This window comes from Cinclus cinclus, chromosome 22 (assembly GCF_963662255.1).
Source record: "Cinclus cinclus chromosome 22, bCinCin1.1, whole genome shotgun sequence".
NCBI classification, from domain to species: Eukaryota; Metazoa; Chordata; class Aves; order Passeriformes; family Cinclidae; genus Cinclus; species Cinclus cinclus.
In genome coordinates, this window is record NC_085067.1 from 3,230,098 (window position 1) to 3,250,859 (window position 20,762).

General features: G+C 46.8%; 2 protein-coding genes across 4 annotated transcripts in view; both read right to left on the reverse strand.

Annotated features, from left to right (window-relative positions):
• Nucleotides 1-12: 12 nt before the first annotated feature.
• Nucleotides 13-6,830, reverse strand: LOC134052421 (aldehyde dehydrogenase family 3 member A2-like). Of its 3 annotated transcripts, none has more exons than XM_062506854.1 (11): nucleotides 6,701-6,830; nucleotides 6,372-6,538; nucleotides 5,774-6,005; nucleotides 5,601-5,686; nucleotides 4,514-4,722; nucleotides 4,245-4,362; nucleotides 3,992-4,133; nucleotides 3,666-3,832; nucleotides 3,431-3,530; nucleotides 2,774-3,009; nucleotides 13-1,330 (listed from the first exon to the last, which is right to left on the reverse strand). In XM_062506854.1, the coding sequence occupies exons 2-11, from the start codon at nucleotides 6,531-6,533 to the stop codon at nucleotides 1,328-1,330; spliced, it is 1,455 nt and encodes a 484-aa protein (XP_062362838.1). In that variant the 5' UTR covers nucleotides 6,534-6,538; nucleotides 6,701-6,830; the 3' UTR covers nucleotides 13-1,327. The 3 variants fall into 3 exon arrangements, with proteins under 3 accessions (XP_062362838.1, XP_062362837.1, XP_062362836.1); XM_062506853.1 differs by having other exon boundaries at nucleotides 14-1,450; XM_062506852.1 differs by lacking the exon at nucleotides 13-1,330 and adding an exon at nucleotides 1,465-1,843.
• Nucleotides 6,831-12,838: 6,008 nt separating this feature from the next.
• ULK2 (unc-51 like autophagy activating kinase 2) overlaps nucleotides 12,839-20,762 on the reverse strand; it is a 34,470-nt gene continuing 26,546 nt past the window's right edge. The window contains exons 18-27 of the mRNA XM_062506959.1: nucleotides 19,804-20,090; nucleotides 19,491-19,684; nucleotides 18,715-18,824; nucleotides 17,749-17,901; nucleotides 16,920-17,128; nucleotides 15,495-15,673; nucleotides 14,499-14,617; nucleotides 13,855-14,012; nucleotides 13,190-13,325; nucleotides 12,839-13,100 (exon numbers count right to left, since the gene is read on the reverse strand). Coding sequence (XP_062362943.1) covers nucleotides 13,033-13,100; nucleotides 13,190-13,325; nucleotides 13,855-14,012; nucleotides 14,499-14,617; nucleotides 15,495-15,673; nucleotides 16,920-17,128; nucleotides 17,749-17,901; nucleotides 18,715-18,824; nucleotides 19,491-19,684; nucleotides 19,804-20,090 — 1,613 coding nt within the window. The 3' untranslated portion in view covers nucleotides 12,839-13,032. The remainder of the gene's footprint in view (nucleotides 13,101-13,189; nucleotides 13,326-13,854; nucleotides 14,013-14,498; nucleotides 14,618-15,494; nucleotides 15,674-16,919; nucleotides 17,129-17,748; nucleotides 17,902-18,714; nucleotides 18,825-19,490; nucleotides 19,685-19,803; nucleotides 20,091-20,762) is intronic.

The following is a 20,762-nucleotide window of genomic DNA, read 5'->3' on the forward strand; positions in this document are numbered from 1 at the left end:
CTTACCACACTCAGTTTATTATTTAAATTCTCTGTGTTTATTTAGTGGCTTGCAAAATGTATCATCAAAAAGGCTTAGCGCATGGATTTTCACCAGACATGAAGAAACCCCACTTATTGCACAGTAAATATAATTTTCTACTCTATATTAATTGCATTTAGTAATAACTTTTCCATTTGCTTTAACATTAATAGTTCTAAGGCTCTTTCGCCTTCAATTCCTTCAGCATCCTTCCCCCAAGCTAGAACAAGCCCCACATTATCCCCCAGTGCAAGATTACAGCATCCTGAGAAGCTCAAACACGAAGGAGCACACACACTCTTCCACTAATTGTTTTCCCTTGGAGGAATCTGACCAGGAACAGCTTTGTACTGGCTTTGGCTGAGATGAAGTTAATTTTTGTTGTAGACACTAAGTTTCTTTGTAGAAGGATGGTTGTGTTTTGAATTTGTGACATTGGGAGTTATGGTGTTTGTCTTCCCAAGTCACCACCAGGTGTGACAATGCCCTGCTCTCCTGGGGATGGTTGAACACCTGCCTGATGAGGGGAATTAATGAACAATTCCTTAATTTGCTTTGATCTGCCTGCAAGCTCAATTTTCACTTCACCTATTAAACTATTTTTATCTCAACATACAAGTTTTTTCACCTTCTTCCAATTCTCTTCCCCATTCCACAGGGAAAAAGCAAGTGGGTGTGTGGGGTTGGGCTAATCCACAAGGTTATTTGTCATTCCCATTTCTCTGAACAGTCCTGAAAGTTCTTTTGCTCCAGCATGAGACACTCATCAGCACTGGCAGGCATCACCTTTGGAATTTTCTAACTGCTAAATAACTGTTAAAGGCACATGATGAAACACAGAACCCAGCAAGCAACAAGCTGTGGATGATTCTGGTTCGCAGAGATGTGAGCATGCTTCACCTCAAATCAATGGCAAGGGAAACCTCACTGGGTTTATTCACAGCCATCATTCTTGGCCAAATGCATCGGGCAGCACAGCCTGCCTCAGGCTTGTCACCAAGAGGGTGGGTGCTCAGACCATCCCCAAAACTGCAGGGAAAACAGTGTCAACCCAAGGACTGCTGAAACTTCAGCTCCTGATGGTCACTGAAGGAAGGTGAGTGGTTTGCTGCAGGACACTGTGTGTCCCTGGAAGCTCTGCATGGCACGGGGTGGAGGCAGGGACTGGAATTTCTTGCTCTGCAGTCCTCCTTCGGAGAGCTTGTCCCCACTGGTCCCTCTGTTCCAGCATGGCTTTTAAGTAAACAGGAATCTGAGCCTTCTCGTGGTTAGTGCCTCTCTAAGGCTACTCTGTGTGCTCGACAGCTCACTGAAATCACCCAGAAGAAAAGAAAATAATGACTTCCCAGCTCAAGGAAACAGACACAAAGCGAGCACCCAGAGTATGACGTGCACATGGTGCCTTCTCCTCTCTTCATCAGTTAACCACCTGTGAGAGCAAAACACAACACCAAGGTCCTGTGAAGGATCTGCTGAGACAAAACCAATTCCCCTTCTAGAAGGGCCTGAAGCAAAGCCCCTTCAGTCAGGGGGTTCCCCAACATGCAGCTCTCCTTCCTCCTGCCCCTCAGCATGCACTGGTTATCTCAGATGCCAGGGAAAGCATCGTGCTCTGGCTCAGCCCCACATTCACTCATCTACAATGCTTTTCCCAATCTCAAACTAGGTCTACACACAGGAGAAGAAAAAGGCTCCTACCTCACTGTGACAGCCACAGCAGTGCTCTGAAACCTGCTCCTCCTTACCACCCACTGGGCCAGCCCAGCTTCTGCACAGCCAGCACAACCAAGAGGGCTTTTCTCTTCAGCACAGACTGGTGGCTCTGAGAAACCCAAATGATTTCAAGATGCTGTGAGGTTTTCTCCCCCTCTCATTCCCCTACACAGGGCCTGCCTCCCTGGTTGCTGCCTCGAGGCCCGAGCCAATTCTTGGCTCTTACATCTCCTCCTGGATTACGTGGGCAGGTTATTTGCTGTGGGATGTTGGGCTCCTGAGTGTCTCCTCGCAGCAGCAACTACACAGACTGAAGGGCAGAGTCCTGATCCACCCTGCCACCTCCTGTGCCCTCAGGAGCTGCTCCCTTAAGCTCACTAAACCCCATGGAACAGTCAGTGAAGGCACATGTCTGGTTTGTCAGACATGGACAACCAACTGTGATCATGCTAAAGAGATTCAGATCTTGCTCCTCCACCTCAGGAAGCATCCTGAGCCTCCTGCAAGCCTCTGCCTCCTGCAGAGAGGAGAGGACATCCCACCCTTCCGCACTGCCCAGCTGGAAACAAGGGAGGAAATGGGAATAATTGAGATGAGGTCAGACAGGGGCTGCAATGGGCAAGGAGGAACAAGAGCTTGTTGCTGAACCCAGCTTTGGGACAGCCTCCCTCCCCAGGGTGGCACGGCAGAAACTGCAGCTCTCTGGGCTGTGAGGCAGCTCAAACACTGCTGAAGGAAGCCCTGGAGTGGAAACCACTCCTAACCAGTCCAAAACAACCAACCTCTGCCTCTGGAGGGAGCATCCCACGGGTGTCACCTACCAGGGAAGAGCAACAAGGAGTACAGCAGCCTGCGAGATCTCTCCAGGGATATTCCTATTCTACAAACTGCTTGCAAGAGCGAGAAGGCAAGAATTTAAGGTGATATCATAAATATCAAGACAGAAAAATAGGCTTTATAAAAAAGGCCTGCAGTTGCAAAGAACAGATCAGGTAAATTGCTCGTGCACCTCCACAGAGAGCAAAGACCCAAAACTCACCTTAATCATCACTGCTGCCACAACCCCCAGCAGGGCCAGGACGAAGAGCCCAATTCGGGCCTTGCTGAACCGCTTCAGGAGGAAGAACTTGGCCCAGTCCACCTTCTTCTGGCTGCCAGGTGGGTACCGCATTTTGTTGGTGCTCTCCATCTTCAGGTCCTTGATCAGGCAGGCACGGCGGTGCGAGAAGGTCTCGAAGCTGTGCTTGCCATGGTAGGCACCCATCCCACTGTGGCCTGAGGGACACAGCCAGGCAGATCACTCCTCAGGCTCATCCAGACAAAACTCTGCCCAGTCGAGGACAACTGACCCGTCCCCTGCAGCACTTCTCAATCTCTACGATGTCCATCTGTACTCCAACCCTCTTCTTCCTCACCTCGTTTCCACCAATCACTCTCGTTGAAGCTAATGGTTTTAATGGACTTTTCCCATCAGGCTTCATTAAATTATTCAGTCTTTCCAAAAAAATACCCAAGGGTTTTTCCCTTGTGACCCCTGTCCTAATGCATGCTCAGAACTCATCATTATTATCAAGACCTGCTGCACAGGGCTCTAGGGCTGTAGGAGGTACAGGGATACCCAGACACAAACCATGAGTTGCTCCCTGTGACACGCTGTGCAGTAAGTCCAAAATCCAAAGGAATGCCAGTAACTTACCAACACCACCAAAAGGCAAAGTTGAGAGGAAGAAATGCATAATGACATCATTTCCAGTCACACCACCACTGGAGGTTTCCGAGATGACTCTCTTGATTAACTAGAAAAAGAAAAAAAAAATCAAACCAAAAGATTAAAAAGGCTCAAAGAAGAGATCATTCCATGTAACTGAGGATACTGGGAAGGGAGATATATGTCAACAATGTTCATCTCCTCTGGCACAGCCCAGACCCACCTGCTTGTTGTTGGAAAAAACATACAGGGCAAGGGGCTTCTCCCGACTGTTGATGAACTCAATGGCCTCCTCCACACTCTTCACAGTCACAATGGGCAGCACTGGGCCAAAGATTTCCTCCTCCATCACCTTGGACTCCGGGGAAACATCCGTGAGGATGGTTGGTGCTGCAGCAAACAGGAGAATGAGAGAACAGCACGAGCAGGACACAGACCTGGCCCACCCCAGATCCTTGGTCTGTTCAACATATCCCAAGTAAGGCACAGACAAACAGACCCTAAAAGCACCCACCACCACCTCCCCTCCACAGCAGCTGCCAGGAGCACCTATGAAGCAGGAGGCCTCATCAGTCTCTCCTCCATGAGCAATTTTCTGCCCTTCCAGCAGGCCCTTGACCCTCTTGAAGTGGCGCTGGTTGACAATCCTTTCATAGTCTGGAGACGACTTCACGTCTTCCCCGTAGAATTCCTGACAAAAGGCACAGCAGAAACAAAAGCGCTCAGCACACCTTCCAACAGCCACAGCTCCAGGAAATCACACCTGAGACACTTCCCACAGAACAAAGTACTCTCCCCTCACCTTCAGAGTGGCCTTGATGTTCTCCACCACCTTGCTCTGGATGGATGGGTCACACAGGATGTAGTCTGGGGCGATGCAGGTTTGCCCACAGTTCATGTACTTGCCCCACGTTATCCGCCTGTGATAAGGGACAAGGGGACATGCTTTCTCCATGCTCAGTCCCTTCCACAGCCCTCAGCCCAGCTGGCAGCACCTGAACTGGGGGTGCTGGCCCAGAGATCTCCCCCTGCTCCAGTGCTGAGGGCCCATCAAGGGTGCAACAAGCTGACCTGCAGGCGACAGCCAGGTCACAGTCCTTGTCGATGTAGCAGGGGCTCTTCCCCCCCAGCTCCAGGGTGACAGGGGTCAGGTGCTTGGCAGCTGCTGCCATCACAATTTTGCCCACTGCAGTGTTGCCAGTGTAGAGGATGTGATCAAATCTCTGGGTCAGCAGCTCGGTTGTCTCAGGAACTCCTCCAGTGACCACGGGGTACAGCTCCTGAAGGGCAAACATGAGCTTGAGAGTTACCTTGAATCAGAGCACTTACATCAAGGCAGCAGCTCTGCATTTGGCAGTGGGCAGACTTATTTGTGGTCTACTTCATGACAGAGATGAAATACAGTAATATCAGAGATATGCTCTGCTCCTTCCCCTAAAATGAAGTTCCACTTCCCACTTTGTGCCACATGAACTACAAAAAATGGAGGCTGAGGCCAGGACTGAGCCTGGCTATGGAGCTGTTCCCACACTTAAGGATCAGGGCACACATGACTGCCAGGCTCTCCCAAGGGCTGCCTCCTTCCCCTGCTCCTGCCTCCCACCTAGAGAAGGTGCTAACTCCCCAGAGGAAACTCCACAGGACCCTGTGCAGTGACAGTAACAGTCTATCTCTGTGACACAGTGCAAGGGATGGCAGAACTACCAGGCAAGAGGAGGAGAAACAACACCTCCTCCTCCGAGTGTGGTTCAGCAGGACATGGAAACCAAGGACAGACTGCCATGGAACACACAGTGCCCAATTCTCAGGAAGAGCCAGGCACAGCCACCATCCTACACAACCTGTGCTGACCTAAGGGCATCCCCAGCACAGCTCCAAAAGAGCTGCTCCTGCAGTGAGAAGTACCTACACACCTCTTCATATTGTCATGGGTGTCAAAAAGGATGTGACATTGCAGCAGTGTTGTGTAAGCTCATACACAAACACAGACAGAATTTGTCAATGTACCTTTGGACTCCAACAGTTACTCAACCCTTCCTGTGCCTCCTGCTTATGCTCCTTTGAAAGGAGCAGGTAATGGATTTGGCTCAAACCTGCAGGAGCCCTTTGGAAGCAGGACAGATCAAGGCAGTCATGTCAGGCATGGGGCCACACTCACCTTGTCCAGGTACTGTGGGAGGAGCTCGGCCACCAGCCGAGCCGTGTTCTCGCTGACCTCTGAGGGCTTCACCACCACGGCATTGCCTGCAGGGCACACACAGCACGGACACTGAGCTCCCACATCCTCCCCCAGCCCCAGCCACACCCCACAAGGCTCTGCTGGATCCCCACCTGCTGCGATGGCCCCGATCAGGGGCTGCATGACCAGCACAAAGGGGTAGTTCCAGGCCCCGATGACCAGCACCACGCCCAGGGGCTCGTAGCCGATGTACGCCTCGTCCCTCAGGGTCAGCAGGTTCTTCTTCACGGGCTGGGGGGCTGCCCAGGATGGCAGCTTCTCCATGGTCAGGGCCAGCTCCCCCAGCACACCCAGGATCTCATGGCTGTAGGCGTTGTGCCCACACTGAAACAACAGGGAGCTTGGGGAAGGGATGGAGAAAGCACCCACCTCCCCCTGCCACCATCACAGTCCTGCTGCTTCAAGGTGTCTGTTGCTGGCAGTGACAAAGGATCCCTGGCCAAACATGGCCAGTCCAGGTGTGTGAGGCAGAACCCAAAACCTGACATCCAGGACTGCCTTCGCAGTCCTGCCTTAGACTTAACTCTTTCTTAGAAACGGTGGCAGAGACCTTCGCAGGCCCCAGAGAGCCAAGGCCAAGGGGGACAGCAGCAAAAGTCATTTAACACAGCAAAGGCAGCCCTTGGCCTTCCCACTTTCCCTTCCCTGTCCCTGCACGGCCGATGGGAGAAACTCCCCGACAACTCAGACCTTGTTCAGATCCGCCTTGAGCGCTGCCAGGATCTCCTTCTCCTTCTCCTGCACCATCCTCTCCAGGGCCTTCAGCTGCTGCATCCTGAACTCCAGCGGGCGGCTCCGGCCCGAGTTGAAGGCGGCCCTCGCCCTCCCCACGATCTGCTGCATCCTCTCCATGGCTGCTGAGGAGACACGGGTGACACCCAGCTCACCACAGGGCCCTCCCTGGGCCGCACAGCCCCGCTCGTCCCCGAGCTCCCCGGCCGCGCTCTCCCCGCCCCATCTCCAGCAGCCAACACGCCGCCGCTCGTCCCTAATTCCGCCGCATCTCTCCGAATCCTTACGTAATTCCCGAGTTAGAAAAGTTTGAAAAGCAGCGCAGGGCGTTGGTGGCAGCGTGGGGATGTCACCGAGGAAGCCGGGGGCCGCTCCGGGCGGGCGGAGCGCGGGATCGGTGCTCGCTCCTCGGTACCGAGCGAGGGCACGGAGCGATGGGGACCCCCCCCACACACCCCCCCAGGAACCGCGGGGACCCCCGAGCGACACCGGGGCTGAGGCGACAACCGTGGCAGCGGCTGCGGCACGCTGGTTGCCAGCCGCTGGTTGTCCCCCCCCTCGCCCTCCGCCCCGGGCAGGACCCTCCGCCCCCGCGGCCCCGCCGCCCACCGGGGTCACCGCAGCCGCCGCAGCCGCTTCCTCTTTCCGCTCACATGACGGAAGCGGAACGGGCGAGGCCGCCGCTCCCCCTCCCTGCCCGGTGGTCTCGGTGGGAAAGAAGAGGAGGAGGAGGAGGAGGAAGAAGAGCAGAGGGGTGAAGGACGTGTCCCCGCGGTACCGCCGCTACCTTGACCGCCGCGGCCGGGGATGCTCTGCCGAGGCTGCCGCAGCCCTGCGCGGGTGGCAGCGGCTCTGGCACTGCCGGGCCAGGGTTGTGAAACGCTGCCGGGGCGTGGGGCTGCTCTGCGGGTGGAGGGCAGAGTCCCTGCGGAGCCTTATCGGGACAGCGAGCGGGGCAGGAGCAGCGGTGCCCGCGGGTTACTCTGCCCTGCCCCGGAGGGAGAGCAAAGCCGCCCTGGGGCTCTTTTGGGGGAGGCAGGACAGTCGAATTAACCTTGATACAGTCGTGGCGTAGGAAGCGAGCCAGAAAAACAAAAAAAAAAAAAAAAAAATCGCAGAGAAAGGAGCTCGGGCAAGGCTGGGCACATTTCCGTTAAAAATAGACCCGCCACAAGTTGTTGTAGGAAAAGCACGGGGATTATTTAAAGATTGAGTGTTGGTTACACGCTGCCTGTCGTGACGCGATTTACCCGGGGCATTTAGTGCTAACGCTCTTTGGCTGCAGCTGTACCCCACTAAATCCGGGCCTGCCGCACGGATTTACACACGGATTGACACGCAGGCTGGCACCTGGGTGCTCCTGCCCAGGTGATGGGGGCTCCAGCTTTGAGAACCGCTTTTCCTGCAAAGTTTAATCCCATTTTCCCACATCAACACAGCCCTCCAAAGCTGGGAGTGCCCTTCAGTTTCAGATAGTGCAGAAACACAATTCCCCCCAAACAACAAGCTTGGCTTCTGTGGGCAGTTGGCTTCACTAACACCTCCTGGGCTATGGCTCAGCAATTTCACAAGCTGTTGCACAAATTTCAGCAGCAAATGCCCTGCTGTGGAGAAGAATGCCACGAGCAACTGCTAAAACTTCTGTGCAGGAGGCAATATGAGAAGGAAAAACAGGCTGGGCTTGACAGGGCCCTTCCAGGTAGTGTATGGAGAAAAGCTGGGTTCGCGTTGAAGCCAATATGGGGGTAGAACCAGGAATGTTCCTCATGGGCTGGCAGCAGGAGCAGAGAGGTGGATGGATTCTCCAGACCTTGAAAAATTCTCAGCCATCAGCCCAGAGGGTTTTCGTGTTACAACAGTGCTGCTTGTACTTGGCAGCACACACTGGAAGCAAATGTCCCAGCTCCCAGTTATCCCAGTGGTCAGCAGGGATAAACCTTTGCAAAAATGAGGCAGCATCCTGGGAGAGAGTCCCTTTTGGTCCTTGTTGGGGACATCTTTTGGCCAGTTAGGGACAGGAAACAAGGCTGAGGGCTTTTTTAGCATTGCAGAGTCTCAGCTGGGTGAGACACGTGGATTTCAGGGAAGTGTGGGATCTCAAGTGAGACAGAGGAATACCCCGTGCTCCCCCTGCCTGGGAGCTGGCAGTGTTTTCTATTTTAATTCAATCACTAAGAAACAATAAAGGGAGCTATTTATGGGAAAGCAGTGGAACTCCGGAGGAACTAGGAGGTGAGCAGTGCTGGGGGGTTTCTAATCTGTAGTTAGAGCAGCAAGAGGTGTTTAATTGAGAAGCTGAGCTCATGATTCCTCCCTCCCCTCACTCCCTTCTTGGAGTCAATTAAACAGCAATGAGACAGGCTCCTGCCCTGCCCTGGGGAGCAGCCTTTTGTGCTGATCCTTACCTTGCTTCCAAAGCAGAGCCTGGGGAAGGAGGACTTTGGTTTGGAAGATAAACTGCGCAGTATTTGGTTTCAAGAGTCCACCAAATAACACAGCTAATCAATAAATGTCCTTTTAGCTCGCACACCACGCTTACAGAACATCAAGTTTTCAGCTACAATTCTCAATCTCTGCTTAAATGTCTGCCCTAGCCTCAAATTCCAAGTGTTTTCTGGAAGTCACATAACCCAGCCAGATACAAAATCCAAACAGCACTCGACCATAAAAGCAGGCACACAAGATGAACGATGGGGAGAGGTTTTTTAAGGAACCTACAGGAATCAATGCAGCTCAGTTCATTTATGGCATCACTTGTTTTGAAAGCTGTGGCTGATCTCACGTTGGCAAGAAGGAGATACTGTGTCACACAGAGCGCTGCTCTGTGGGCTGCATTGTGGACAGAGTTCAGGCCATGGAAAATGTGAAAGGGACACAAAGAAACAATGGGAATGATTGGCATAAGGACTGCAACAAGACTCAACAGCCCCACTGGCACTCGGTTGGCTTTCAGGCAGCGAGGAGGGGGGAGCCTGCTGTGCACAAAAGTCTATTGAAAAGGTGTTTGTCCCAAGGAGCAGTGCCAAGGCTCCCTTCAGCTGGGCTCCAGCTGACTTGAGACCTCAGGAGAGGGGTTACCCTGATGGACTTCACTCCTCTGCAAAAAGGAGGAGCTGTGGGGGCACTCTGGAAAAGCCACAGCTGGGATCATGGCTCAGGTGGGGAAGTTGAGGATAAAAAGAGATTTGATTAAAGACTCAAAAGGCATCCGGGACAGTCAAAAAAGATAGTAGCAAAAAAGTCAAAGAATCAAAATATAAATTAAAAAAAAATAGGAGAGGAAGCAGGAATCAAAAAGGAGGTGGGTCACAAGTCAGGTCACAAGCCAGCCTATCTGAATTTCAAAGCTTTCAAGCTTTGGAAGTAGCAGGATCCAGCTTTCCCTGCTCCAGATGAAAAGCAAGTTTCCCTTTTTGGTGTAGCAGGGCACAGAACGGAGACATGGGTGAATCACAGGTTATTGCCTCCAAACCCCGAGATGATGAGGTAATAAATTGATGTAGCTGTACAAGATAATAGCAAGAACTATGCAAAATCCAAGCAGTCCCAGGAACAGCTCCCTCCTCAAAATGCTCCTTGGAATAACTTGTAGCATCTTAGCTGCAAGTTAAATTAACAGGATTTCCTCCTGTGTGTCAGCGGAAGGGCTGAGAGTTCAACTTCTTGCTTATGAAAAGCAGCAAATGTCCAAATAAATATGTGTTTTAGATTTCCTCAGCTGACATTTTGTAAAATGGACAGAGTGGAGAAAGTGCAAAACACTCAAAGAGATGCTGGAGACCTGAGCTAGAAAAGCACATCAAATCTCTCAAGTTCTGTCTCTGAAAGGCTGGGGGGAAAAAAAAGAGAATTTGGTAAAAACAAGCACCTGCTGTTCAGCATGGAGAGCCAAAGACAGAGGACAGCTTCAGGATCTTTGTGGAATGAGTTTATGCAGAAAGACAGGCCATGAACATTGGTCTCCTCCTCCTGAAAAGAGCCAGCAAGAATAGCCCTTTTCTTCTCCTCCTGTTTGTGCAGCTGTAGCCTTGCTGGCAAGAGGGGAAGGAGAATGAGCTTGAATCCTGAAAGGAAAGAAAGAAAACCAACAAAACCCAGTGAGTTCCTGAGAAAAGCAGCCTATCTCCTAGACTTGTGCACTAAGGCTGTTGCTTTGTTCCTAGATCTTCGGGCTCAGACGTTATCATTAGCATTCCCAGCTCACTCCCTCCTCATCTTCTTTATGTGCCACTCACAAGTGGAGGGGGTTTTAATAATTAACTGGGGAAAAGTTGGATAGTACAACTCAAAAATACAATATCCACCCAGCAGCTACCACAGCATACCTCAGCTGGGCAGAGGGTATGAGCAGTGAGGTGAACAAAGCCCATTTTTTGTCAGCTTTGGATAGAAATTGTAACTTCCTGCCAGCTTTTGTCAATTAGCTCTGTATATGCTGTTCTGGCAGCCCAGACAGCTCCCCTTTGCTAGAGGCAATAAATAAGCACCTTGTTGAAAGATCATACAGCTGTTACCCTGGATCCTACTTAGCATTTTTGTTTTCCATTCCAAGTTGAAAAAAAAAAAAAAAAAAAGACACCCAAAAAAAAAAAAAAAAGAAAAAAGCAGGGTAAATTGTCTTCTTAAAGCCAGGGAGAAACAAACTCAGGGACACTTTGTACCAGAGCTATCTGATAATGAACTCAAGGATGCTGCCCCATCCTGCCCTGCTGGCAGGTCCAGCTGCTGAGGGGAGCATTCAGCAACTTCTTTACCCAGGCAAGTAGAGAATTTTTCCTAAATTTAACACCTCTGGTCACACAGACACAGCAACTCAGTTGTACCATAGAAACACTTCTAGTGTCAGTATTTATTTTTACCTTAATATACATTTATACAGGCCATAATAAAAAGGCTATTACACAACAGTTCAGTGAGTTATTACCTAGTTCCAAGAATAATGCATGCAATTACAAAGGAGAGGTAGAAACACCGTATTAAAGACCTAAAAATACAAACATTATATAAACAAACACTTTCAAATTAACTGTTGGAATTTCATACAGATAAATAAGGTAAAAAGTACATTACTCTGTCAAAGTAAAGGAAACACATGGTTATCCCAACACTGAAACAGTATTTTGATGTGTAAGCCCTGTACAGCTTTGTCAAATAGTTCAGACCACTGTGTTTAAGAGGATTAAAATGATTTTGTCCTGGAGAATGGTTTGTTCAAGTATTCAAGCAGTTGAGTAACAAAAAAGTCCCAAAAAATAAAGTATAGGAACCATTTCCAGAGAAGCTGATCTGCCTAAACACTTTGCAAATGGCTGTCCTGATGATCTCATGGGATGCTTGAAATGACAATGCCTATAAGGCTAAATGAAGCTTCCCACCTCTCCCCCCAAATGCACACAAAATAATCCTCATTTTTCACACACTCTATATGTAGAGATTCTACATCATTTTATCAGCATCTCAAACCACAACATTATTTTCTGGTTTGTTGGTTTTTTTTTTAATTTTTTTTTTTTTTGCATGGTTCCTTGCAGAACCTTTCAGTTTACAGTATTTATTGTAATACTGCCCAAGAAACAAACTACAGAGAACTGTCATTACACCCCTAAAGACTGCAGGCATTAATGCACATATTGCATGCACAACAAAAGATGCAACCAAATCTATAGAAAAAGCAACCAACCAGCAACTCAACATTGCTATTATTGAGAAAGTCCAGAGCAGTAGTTACTCAAGTATTAGACAAATAGGTATAAAATGGAAAGGTTCACATGAATACAAGTTTTTACACAGTTTGTTTGAAAGTCTTCTAGAAGCTACATTTGAAATTCTGAAAAGAATTTTATGTACACTGAAATGAAATTCAGCCAAGTCCGTTGTGCCTTCTTTCTCTAGATTTTTTTAATATAGTTCTTCAAAAATGAATATACAGTTGCTTTAGTAAATTAGTGCAAAACAAAATATTTTGGAGGAAGATCATAAAATCATATCCACATCAGCTGAAAACCCCTTGGGGATTTTACACAGATGGAGAGAATTTCTTCCATCCCCACTTTTCCCCTGGGGTAAGAGCATGTTTGCCATCCCTTCATATGACAACCTGAGCCATGTGTACAACAGGTGAGCTCCCAGACAAGGCAGCTGAGCCCCAAAAAGCTTCAAGCAGCACTTGCACATGGTTAGGGCTTTCCAAATCCACTCAGCCACATTAACTGAACAACTTAAAAACTCTTGAGGGAATCTTCTGAGGGAAATGACTTTTTTTTTTTTTTTTGTACCTGATGCAGAAGGATCCACTCACTAAAAACCTCACGAGGAAAAAACAAACCCTGATCATTCAAGTTGAAAGCACATGTACAAGGATCAGTTTGAAATGTGAAGAGAGATTCTTTTAAATTCTGTTGCTAGGAAGGAAAAGGAGCTGCTGGATCAATAAGGCAAGTGTACTTTTGGAATTTCTCCTCTTTGAATATGCTGCTGTTTCTTTGGTAGTCACCACAGAAATGTAAGAATCATCTTCCACATGGGGCAGAACAAGGACAACAATGAAGCTGTAGTGAAAAAAGTGCAGTATCACTGATGTGGTCCCTTATGTTCACACCATCTGGTCCTCAGGATATTCCTACTGCTCATACACAGCCACTGTGCTGTAGCAGAGTGCAGAAAGCCTTCGCTCGATGCTGGATTTATCTGCAGAGAGAGGCACAAGACAGGTGGTGACCAGAGCTATTTCACAACGTGTTAATTCCGTGTTATTATCATTATTCAGCTGAACTTACACTTGTGTACATTTTCTATATCTGCAGGGTCTTGCAGGATTTTACTCAGTCCCTCCAGCAGCAGGGCTGCCTTGTGGTATCGATATGTGATATCTTCAGTTTGCTGGAACATCTCATCCAGAGCTGCTGACTGCACCTGCAATCAATCAGAACAGTTTCAAAAACTCCCTTAGGCAAGTAGCAAAATGAAAAATTCAGCATGAATCACCTAAAAGTGTCATTAAGAAACTAATTTTCAGCTTTGATTTAGCTCAAGTGTTGTTGTAACTAAGACAACAAAATAAAGGTGGAACTGGATGATCTGTAAGGTCCATTGCAAAACATTCTGTGATTCTGAGAGGATGCAGCACCTGTGCTGTGGCAATTGAGAATATTCTGCACCAAAAAAAAAATATATATATATAAAAGCACTTTGTGATATGAATAAATATGCTCATTGTTACACCTGCAGTCTCTTGTTAAGAAACAAATTAATTGTGCACAACACCATTATCAGGGTTAAGCACATTTCCAGAATCTTCTGTGACACACATTCCCTCTCATCACTAAAGCAGTTAACTTTCCTTTGTGGTCACTGAAAATATTAATTCTATTTTCTGGTTATGGAGAAGAGATATGTGAGAGAAGGAGCAATTCCTATAGTTGAGGGAAGAGGAGGGACTTACCATTTCCACAGCACAGCTGTAGATGAGTTTCTCTGCAGTTACACTGTTGATTTCATCAATGAACCTTTGCTTGTCCGAAAAGAAACGATTCAACTTTTCTGTCAGCTTTTTGCACATTCCAATACAGAATTTGTATCTCTCGTTGAGGCTTTTCACAACTGGGAGAAAGGTAAAGAGAAATTAAAACCAAAACAAAAACAAACCAAAAAAAAAACCAAACCAAACCAAACCAAACCAAACAAACAAAAAAAAAAAACCCACACAAAAAACCAACCAACCAACCAAACAAAACAAACAAAAAACCCCACAATTACAAACAAACAAAAAAAAAAACAAAACCCAAACAACAACTTAGGCTAAGTTCAGCTTTGCAAAGTAAACTTGTTTAAACTTGTAATTTTAGTGTTTATTTACTCCACCACTTCTGTGACTTGATTATCTATCAAATATCAAATTTTAAGTTAATGAATACCCATTTCCTAACTGTTTCTGGCTGTTTACTATCAGAATTGTGCAACTGTACATATCTACAGTTCTCCTGCAGAGAAGAAAAACAAAACAAATATTGCAACTTAAACTTTCTGAGTGTTGTAATCAGCAAAGAAAATTCACAAGCACAGCAAATTAGATGATGTTGCATCTACCTTGCTTAACAGCAGTGGATGGGTTCAGTTTCCCAGATTTGACCTGTGCTTTGGCAAGATGCAGAGAAGATGCCAGTAACTGGGCAGCTTTCATATACAACACCAGCTGCTCCACTTGTCTGGGGAGAAGAGGAAAAAAAAAAGTAATTTATGCATCAAAATACCTTTTTTGAATGCATTCAAGCCAGGGGCAGACACCACTTTTTAATCACAACACCCCACAGGACCCAGCAACAGCAGAAAAGGAAGACAGATGTTTAAAATGCAGCTCCACCTCTCCCCTCTCTTCCCCTCACAAACACTCTGTCATGGGGTGAGGGGACATCTGCTCGTTTAGGAGCTGCAGCAGCAAAGACAAACTGCTTTAAATGCAGACATTTGAAAAAGGAACACTTATTAGTGGGGACTCTCTGCCCGAGGTCAACGTCTCACCACAAGTGACTGGGTGTACTTTTCATTTCCTATCCCCCTGGAATTCTCAGTTGTGAAAAGCAAACACTTTACAGGGGTTTTCTGTTAGGTTTTTATTACTTCAGGAAGAAGGCAGGAAGCAGAACTGCCCTTTCCCACCACTTCAAATTTCTCATATTTCTCCTTGCTTTTGATTTTTTTTTTTTATTAGGGCTGATTGACTGTTTTTTCCAGTAAAACCAAATTTGGACACTTCTTCTCCCCTCCCAATGTCCACCTCAGTGCTTCAGTCAACAGGGAAGGGATGAGGCTTCAGATCTGCCAGAAGCTGGTACATAAGTTTCCATGCTCAGAAATGCACTGCTGCACCTCAAGCCTGAACTCAACACTTTCCCCAGAAAAGTGGCAGATCAGAAAAAAAAAAAATTGTTTTTGCTCTTTCTTATCTGTCTTCAGTTGTTAAAAAAATTATTCCTCTACAGGTTCTCTACAGGAAATTAATAATTTCCAGCAAAAAGGGCAGAGTTTCAATAGATTTTGGATGTGTTGGATCTTCACTAATTCTCTATTTGACTGCACACTCACCCCCATTCTTTGCTGAGCTGGCTGATCTGATCCACAACGATGCTCTCCTGGATCTGGTACAGTGACACAGCAGAAGTGCACAGGTCTGGGTTTCCTCCTCTCACTGCTGTCAGATCCAGAACACACTCTGTAAATGTCAGCATCATGTTTAGGTGACGCAGCGTGTCTGTGTGCTCTCTCTGTCAGAGGGAAAGATGACAGCAATTTAACCACTCTTAAGCCATCAGCCACAATTAAATCATTTAAATATTTCTTGGTATGCCAGTTCTGTGCAGGAATCACGTTGTCACAGAGGCAGCATTAGGGATGACAGAACCAAATGGGCCCCAACAGGTCTGAACTTGATCTTTACTTTGTTAATGAATTCCAAGATATTGTAGCTTATATTTAAGAGTTTTCCAACAAAGCCGAAGGAATTAGTACATGGAGTTCTGTGTTGAAACATGAGGAACTAAAGGAATCACAAGTGGGACAAATGACTTATTTTATTATCAGCAACACAGAAGTATGCTTGGCACTTGTGTGAGGAGCCAGGAGGAACATTTGGCTTTTATTATGTAATAGACTTAACACCTACAAAAGAACTGATCTGCCTCGCTCTAATTTACACTTGGTTCTGGAATTAAATAGTGTTAAAAGGTGGCTGTTACCAAAGTTTACACTGTAGACTAAAAGCTTCAGTTGGAGTGAACAGCTCCTTGCTGCTCTGTCAGTAAAACACACAGAGTACACATGCAGAGCTCCTCCTCAAAAAGAAGCCTTCAAAACTAATCAAACATATCTTAGCAACGTTTATAACATTTTCATTAGTAATACAGGTCTGAACACATTTTAAACTATATTTGTGGGAAGAATACAGTGTACTGGTAAGCATTCATGTTATAAGAGATATTCAGTAGGGACCCAAACACCTTCCAGCAAGATGTGAATGAGAAACCAGAACAGCAATCTGTCTTGAGAAATGTACACTCCAAGAATAGCATTCTGGTGAAAGACCATCCCAATCTGTGTTTTTAAAGTGTCACTCCCCCACACATTTTAAAAAAATATAGGACAGTCTTCCCACAAGTAGGATTGAACATCATTCCCTGACTGTCAAGAAGTAATGAAGGGCCCAGAGGGGCTTTGTTACTGCCAGCACCCACATCCACAGGCATTTAACAGAGGCCTCTCTGAGAGGCTCTGGTGGACAAAAGCAGTCAGGTTCCTTTGGTTACTTATTCAAACACATGAAAAGCCAGCAAGAACTACCAAAGAGAAACTGGCAACTACAGAAACAGCAGTATTTTCAAGATCTTAAACAAAATAACCAACACGTGAGACGGCGCAGCGGAAACTACAAAGCACACGGAGCAATCCTGCTTTTCCCACATCTGTTTCAGCAACACCACACATTAGAAAACATGAAATGATTTGTTTCTATACCTCCATTAAGGTTTCCTCAGGCAATTCAGGAGCTTCAAAAGTGATAAAGCCCTCTAGGCTGGGAGGGGAAGTACCATAAGGGATGTACTTCAGACTCGGAGCCGCCTCGGCCCCCGGAGGAGAGGAGCCCATATAAATACCAGGAGGAGAGCCCATATAAACACGGCCACTAGTGGAGCACAGAGACCCTCCAGAACTGTTTGATCCCACTACAAGAAAAATAACACACACATTCAGTCTGATTCAGCACTGGGGCTGTGGGTGACAGCAAGTGACACACGAGGAGGCAGCACAGAGTGCCCCATGGAAGGCTCTCCTCACACAGCTCTGTAGAGTGCAAAGGCTGTGCTGTAACAACAGGGACAATTCCTAACAGATTCTGGGCTTTATGGCTGACAAGAACTTCAGGTTGTGCTCTGGTTCACACTGCTCACCTGAAGCCCTTAAACTTGAGGTCTTTGATATTTGGCAGCACAGCTGACTCTTGCCAGGCAGCTCCCACCCTTGGTGTGCTGTTTCTGGGACAATGCATGGTAACAGGCAAAAATCAGAATGCTGACTTTTCCTCTCCACCTTTGCCACAGAGCTCCCACTCCCAGTGAGGGAGAAAAGCTGTGTACACAGGAGGTTACTCACTGCTGGACTGTGCATCTGTGCCTCTGGCCCTCTTTAGGGGGGAAAAGGCAGAAATCATCTGATATTTTTAATCTCCACTTTCCAGAGCACTTTTACCGTAGGACCTGTGCAAGGCAGCAATCAGGCCCCAGAAGTGGACAAGCCCAAGTGCTGCCTTTGAGAAATGTTCACACAACTGCCAGGAAAGTCCTACCTGAGGTGGTTCTGGTTCTGAGGACCATGTGGGTGCAGGTGGGAGGGGTGGCACTGCTTGGAGGGGACCCCACAGTGAACATAACAGCACGAGAACTTGCTCCACTTCCTATGGATGGAGTTGCCATTGCAATTCCATAGGCTCCTGCTGGAGCTGGGAGAGAACATTTCAGCAAGTTAGTCCCTATTTCATATAATCACACCAAGAAATAATTACATGCAGCAAATTGGAGCACTGCAACACAACGTGCTTTGATGCAGATCCAAGCCCTGGACTAGTCAGAAGTTCTCACAGGAAATAAAAGAAGCTGAGTGGACAGTCTTGGTGAGACACCAACAGTCAAGGTGCAGCTTAACATATCTTTTTACTTTCAGTATCTCAGTGTTCTATTCTCAGCCAGGGAAGAGCAACAGAGCCTCCCTGAGAGCCTGAAGATGTCAGTTTTTGCAGCAAAAGATGCAGCAGAAAAATTCTAAAGGTAGATCATGACAGGTCTGGAGGCTAAAGACCAGCCCAGACTGCAGAACTCCTTCCACCTGCTCAGAAGGGAAAACTTCTGGTGGCAAGGGACAACCTCAGGGAGGAGGATAAAAAAATCCAACCAAACACCCAGAATTACAAAAATTTTCTTTCATATGAAATCAAGGTGGAATTAGAAAATGAAAAGCCACAAATGCTAAATTAAAAATAAAACCAAACCAGAAAATCCCAAACCTCTCCAGCTAGCATAGGCAGTCAAGATATTTCTGTGTTTAGCACAGAAATAAGTATTTTCCTCAGTTATTTTTAAAGCTATGCTAAAGAAATGGAACAGATCCTCTTAAACATTAAAAAAAGCCTTCTGTGCTGAGGCTAAAAATTGTCAGGACCAGTTCTCAAAGTTGGAAGCAGAACTGTGATCCAGCTGGCATTCCACAAAAACCCAGGCACAGAGAAACAGCTTGGATGTATCACTCTGATCCTTACCTGTATCCATTGGCCTCTCTGTGTTGAGACTGTCTGTACTGCCTTGGTATAACTGGCCCCCAAGGGTGGTCTTTACCTGTTGATCTGACAGCTTCCCAGTACTAACAGACCTGGTCAGAAAAACACATGAATTCCCAAAAAAAAAAAAAAAAAAAAAAAGGTTATTCAGGAATATCATCCAACTTGCATCTAACAATAGCTAAGATTCTTGGTGTTTACTACAGAGAATTTTTCAACAAAAATAGAGAAAGTATTGAAATCTTGCTTGTTATCATGGATCTTCTGAAATAGAGCAAACCATAAAAATAATAAGACCTTTTACTCTTGAAAAATTTATATTGCAAATTCTGTCACGGAGATTTTCAAGCAAAAACTGAGCAGGCTTTAGAGAGGCAATGAAATTCCACATTCAGCTAATCAAAACAAAAGGGAACTAGACAGCAACACAAAGTGCTCCAGGAAGTCCCTGCTATATTTATAGCCAGTACAAAATGTTTCTGTTGCACACACCGAACTTCAGCATCCCCTCACAGCTTTTTCACCCTCTGAGAGTTGCTGTGTGCAGTTCTGCTGCCCAGCTGCCTCCCCCAGGGATGCAAAGTTTCTCCTAAAGCAAATGGGAGAGCTCTTAAGTTATCATTTAAACAGAGGGCTTTGGGGAAATAACTTTTACAAACACCTCACCTACTCCAAGATGCCCCTCCTCTTTCAAAATACGAATTTTTTAAAATATCTGATGAAATTTGATGAAGTGTTCTGTTCCTGGCGGTGCCTACCTGCCAAAGGTGGTTTTGCTGTGCTGCTCTCCTGTCTGTTTGTCAGCTGCCTGGCTGGAGTGGAAGTGTGTGAAGTCCCTTGGGTCAGTGATATCTTTAGGCTGCAGTGGGGTTTCAGCCAAGCCCTGGCGATTTGCCAGGGCCAGCAAGTTGGAGGACGCTTGAGTTTTAGGTATTTTGAAAGGAGCTGTTGCCTTTAAAAATCAAGAGCAAGAACACACACAAACACACACACAAAAAAAATCAAAGTTAGAACCCCAAAACATTCTTGGTTTCAGGCACTGTGTTACTGAGAATTGCAAACTGAACAAACCTTAGTGGGAGAGCCAATGATTGTTGGCAGTGGGGTTTTGAAGAGCCAGTCTGAGCTCCTGGGTGAGGATCCCATGTGCTTGGTAGGGGATGTTCCCAGGCTACCTGGCCTGCTTGGCTGTGGAGAATGACTGTATCCATACCCAGCATAGGATGGGCAGACTGGGTCTGAATGCTGCTTTCTGAGCTTCTGCTTGTTTTGGTAGATATCTGTGAGAGTAGGAGCACTCTGCAACCTCGCTCCCATCAAAAGTGACTGTGGAGACTGAGATGGTGGTATAGGAGAACCTGTGGAGATGACAAACAGTAAGGTAAAATTCTACTTGCAGTGTTTGCAAAGTGTATTGATGAAGCCCAAAGTTTCAGAGAACAACATTAAACTGCAAATATTGAGATATGTTTGATCATTAGCTCACTAGATAGCAAGGGGAATGGATTTAGCCCACGGATTATTTGAATTATTGTTACACCACACTGATGAGCCCTCCAAGCTGCCAAATAGGCACAATTTCAGGCTGACAGCTGTCCAGGCAGCTGCAGTACGTCTGGCAACCTGCACCAAGACAAATAAAGTGGTTGGATTCAGCAGGAATGGCATAACCAGCACTGAAATTTCAAGCTGAATAGAGGTTCTCAAGGCCTGGAATGATATCCTTGCAAACAAGAGCGTGAATGCGACACTGCACGTTAATGACTTGTTTTGTGTGTAATGACTTCATTTGCAGACACAAAGGCAGCTCATGTTCCTGCAAGGAAACTGGGTACTAAAAAGAACCAAATTATTCAGATAGAGCAGTTTGGGACCATTACTTTGAGCAGTTGTTTACTTTTTAGTCTGTCAGACTGAATCTTTTTTCAAAAGCTGACAGAGGAAGTCCACACTTAAGTACAAGTGCAGTTTCTCCTAAAGCAAATGGGAGAGCTCTAAGTTATCATTTAAATAGAGGGCTTTGGGGAAAT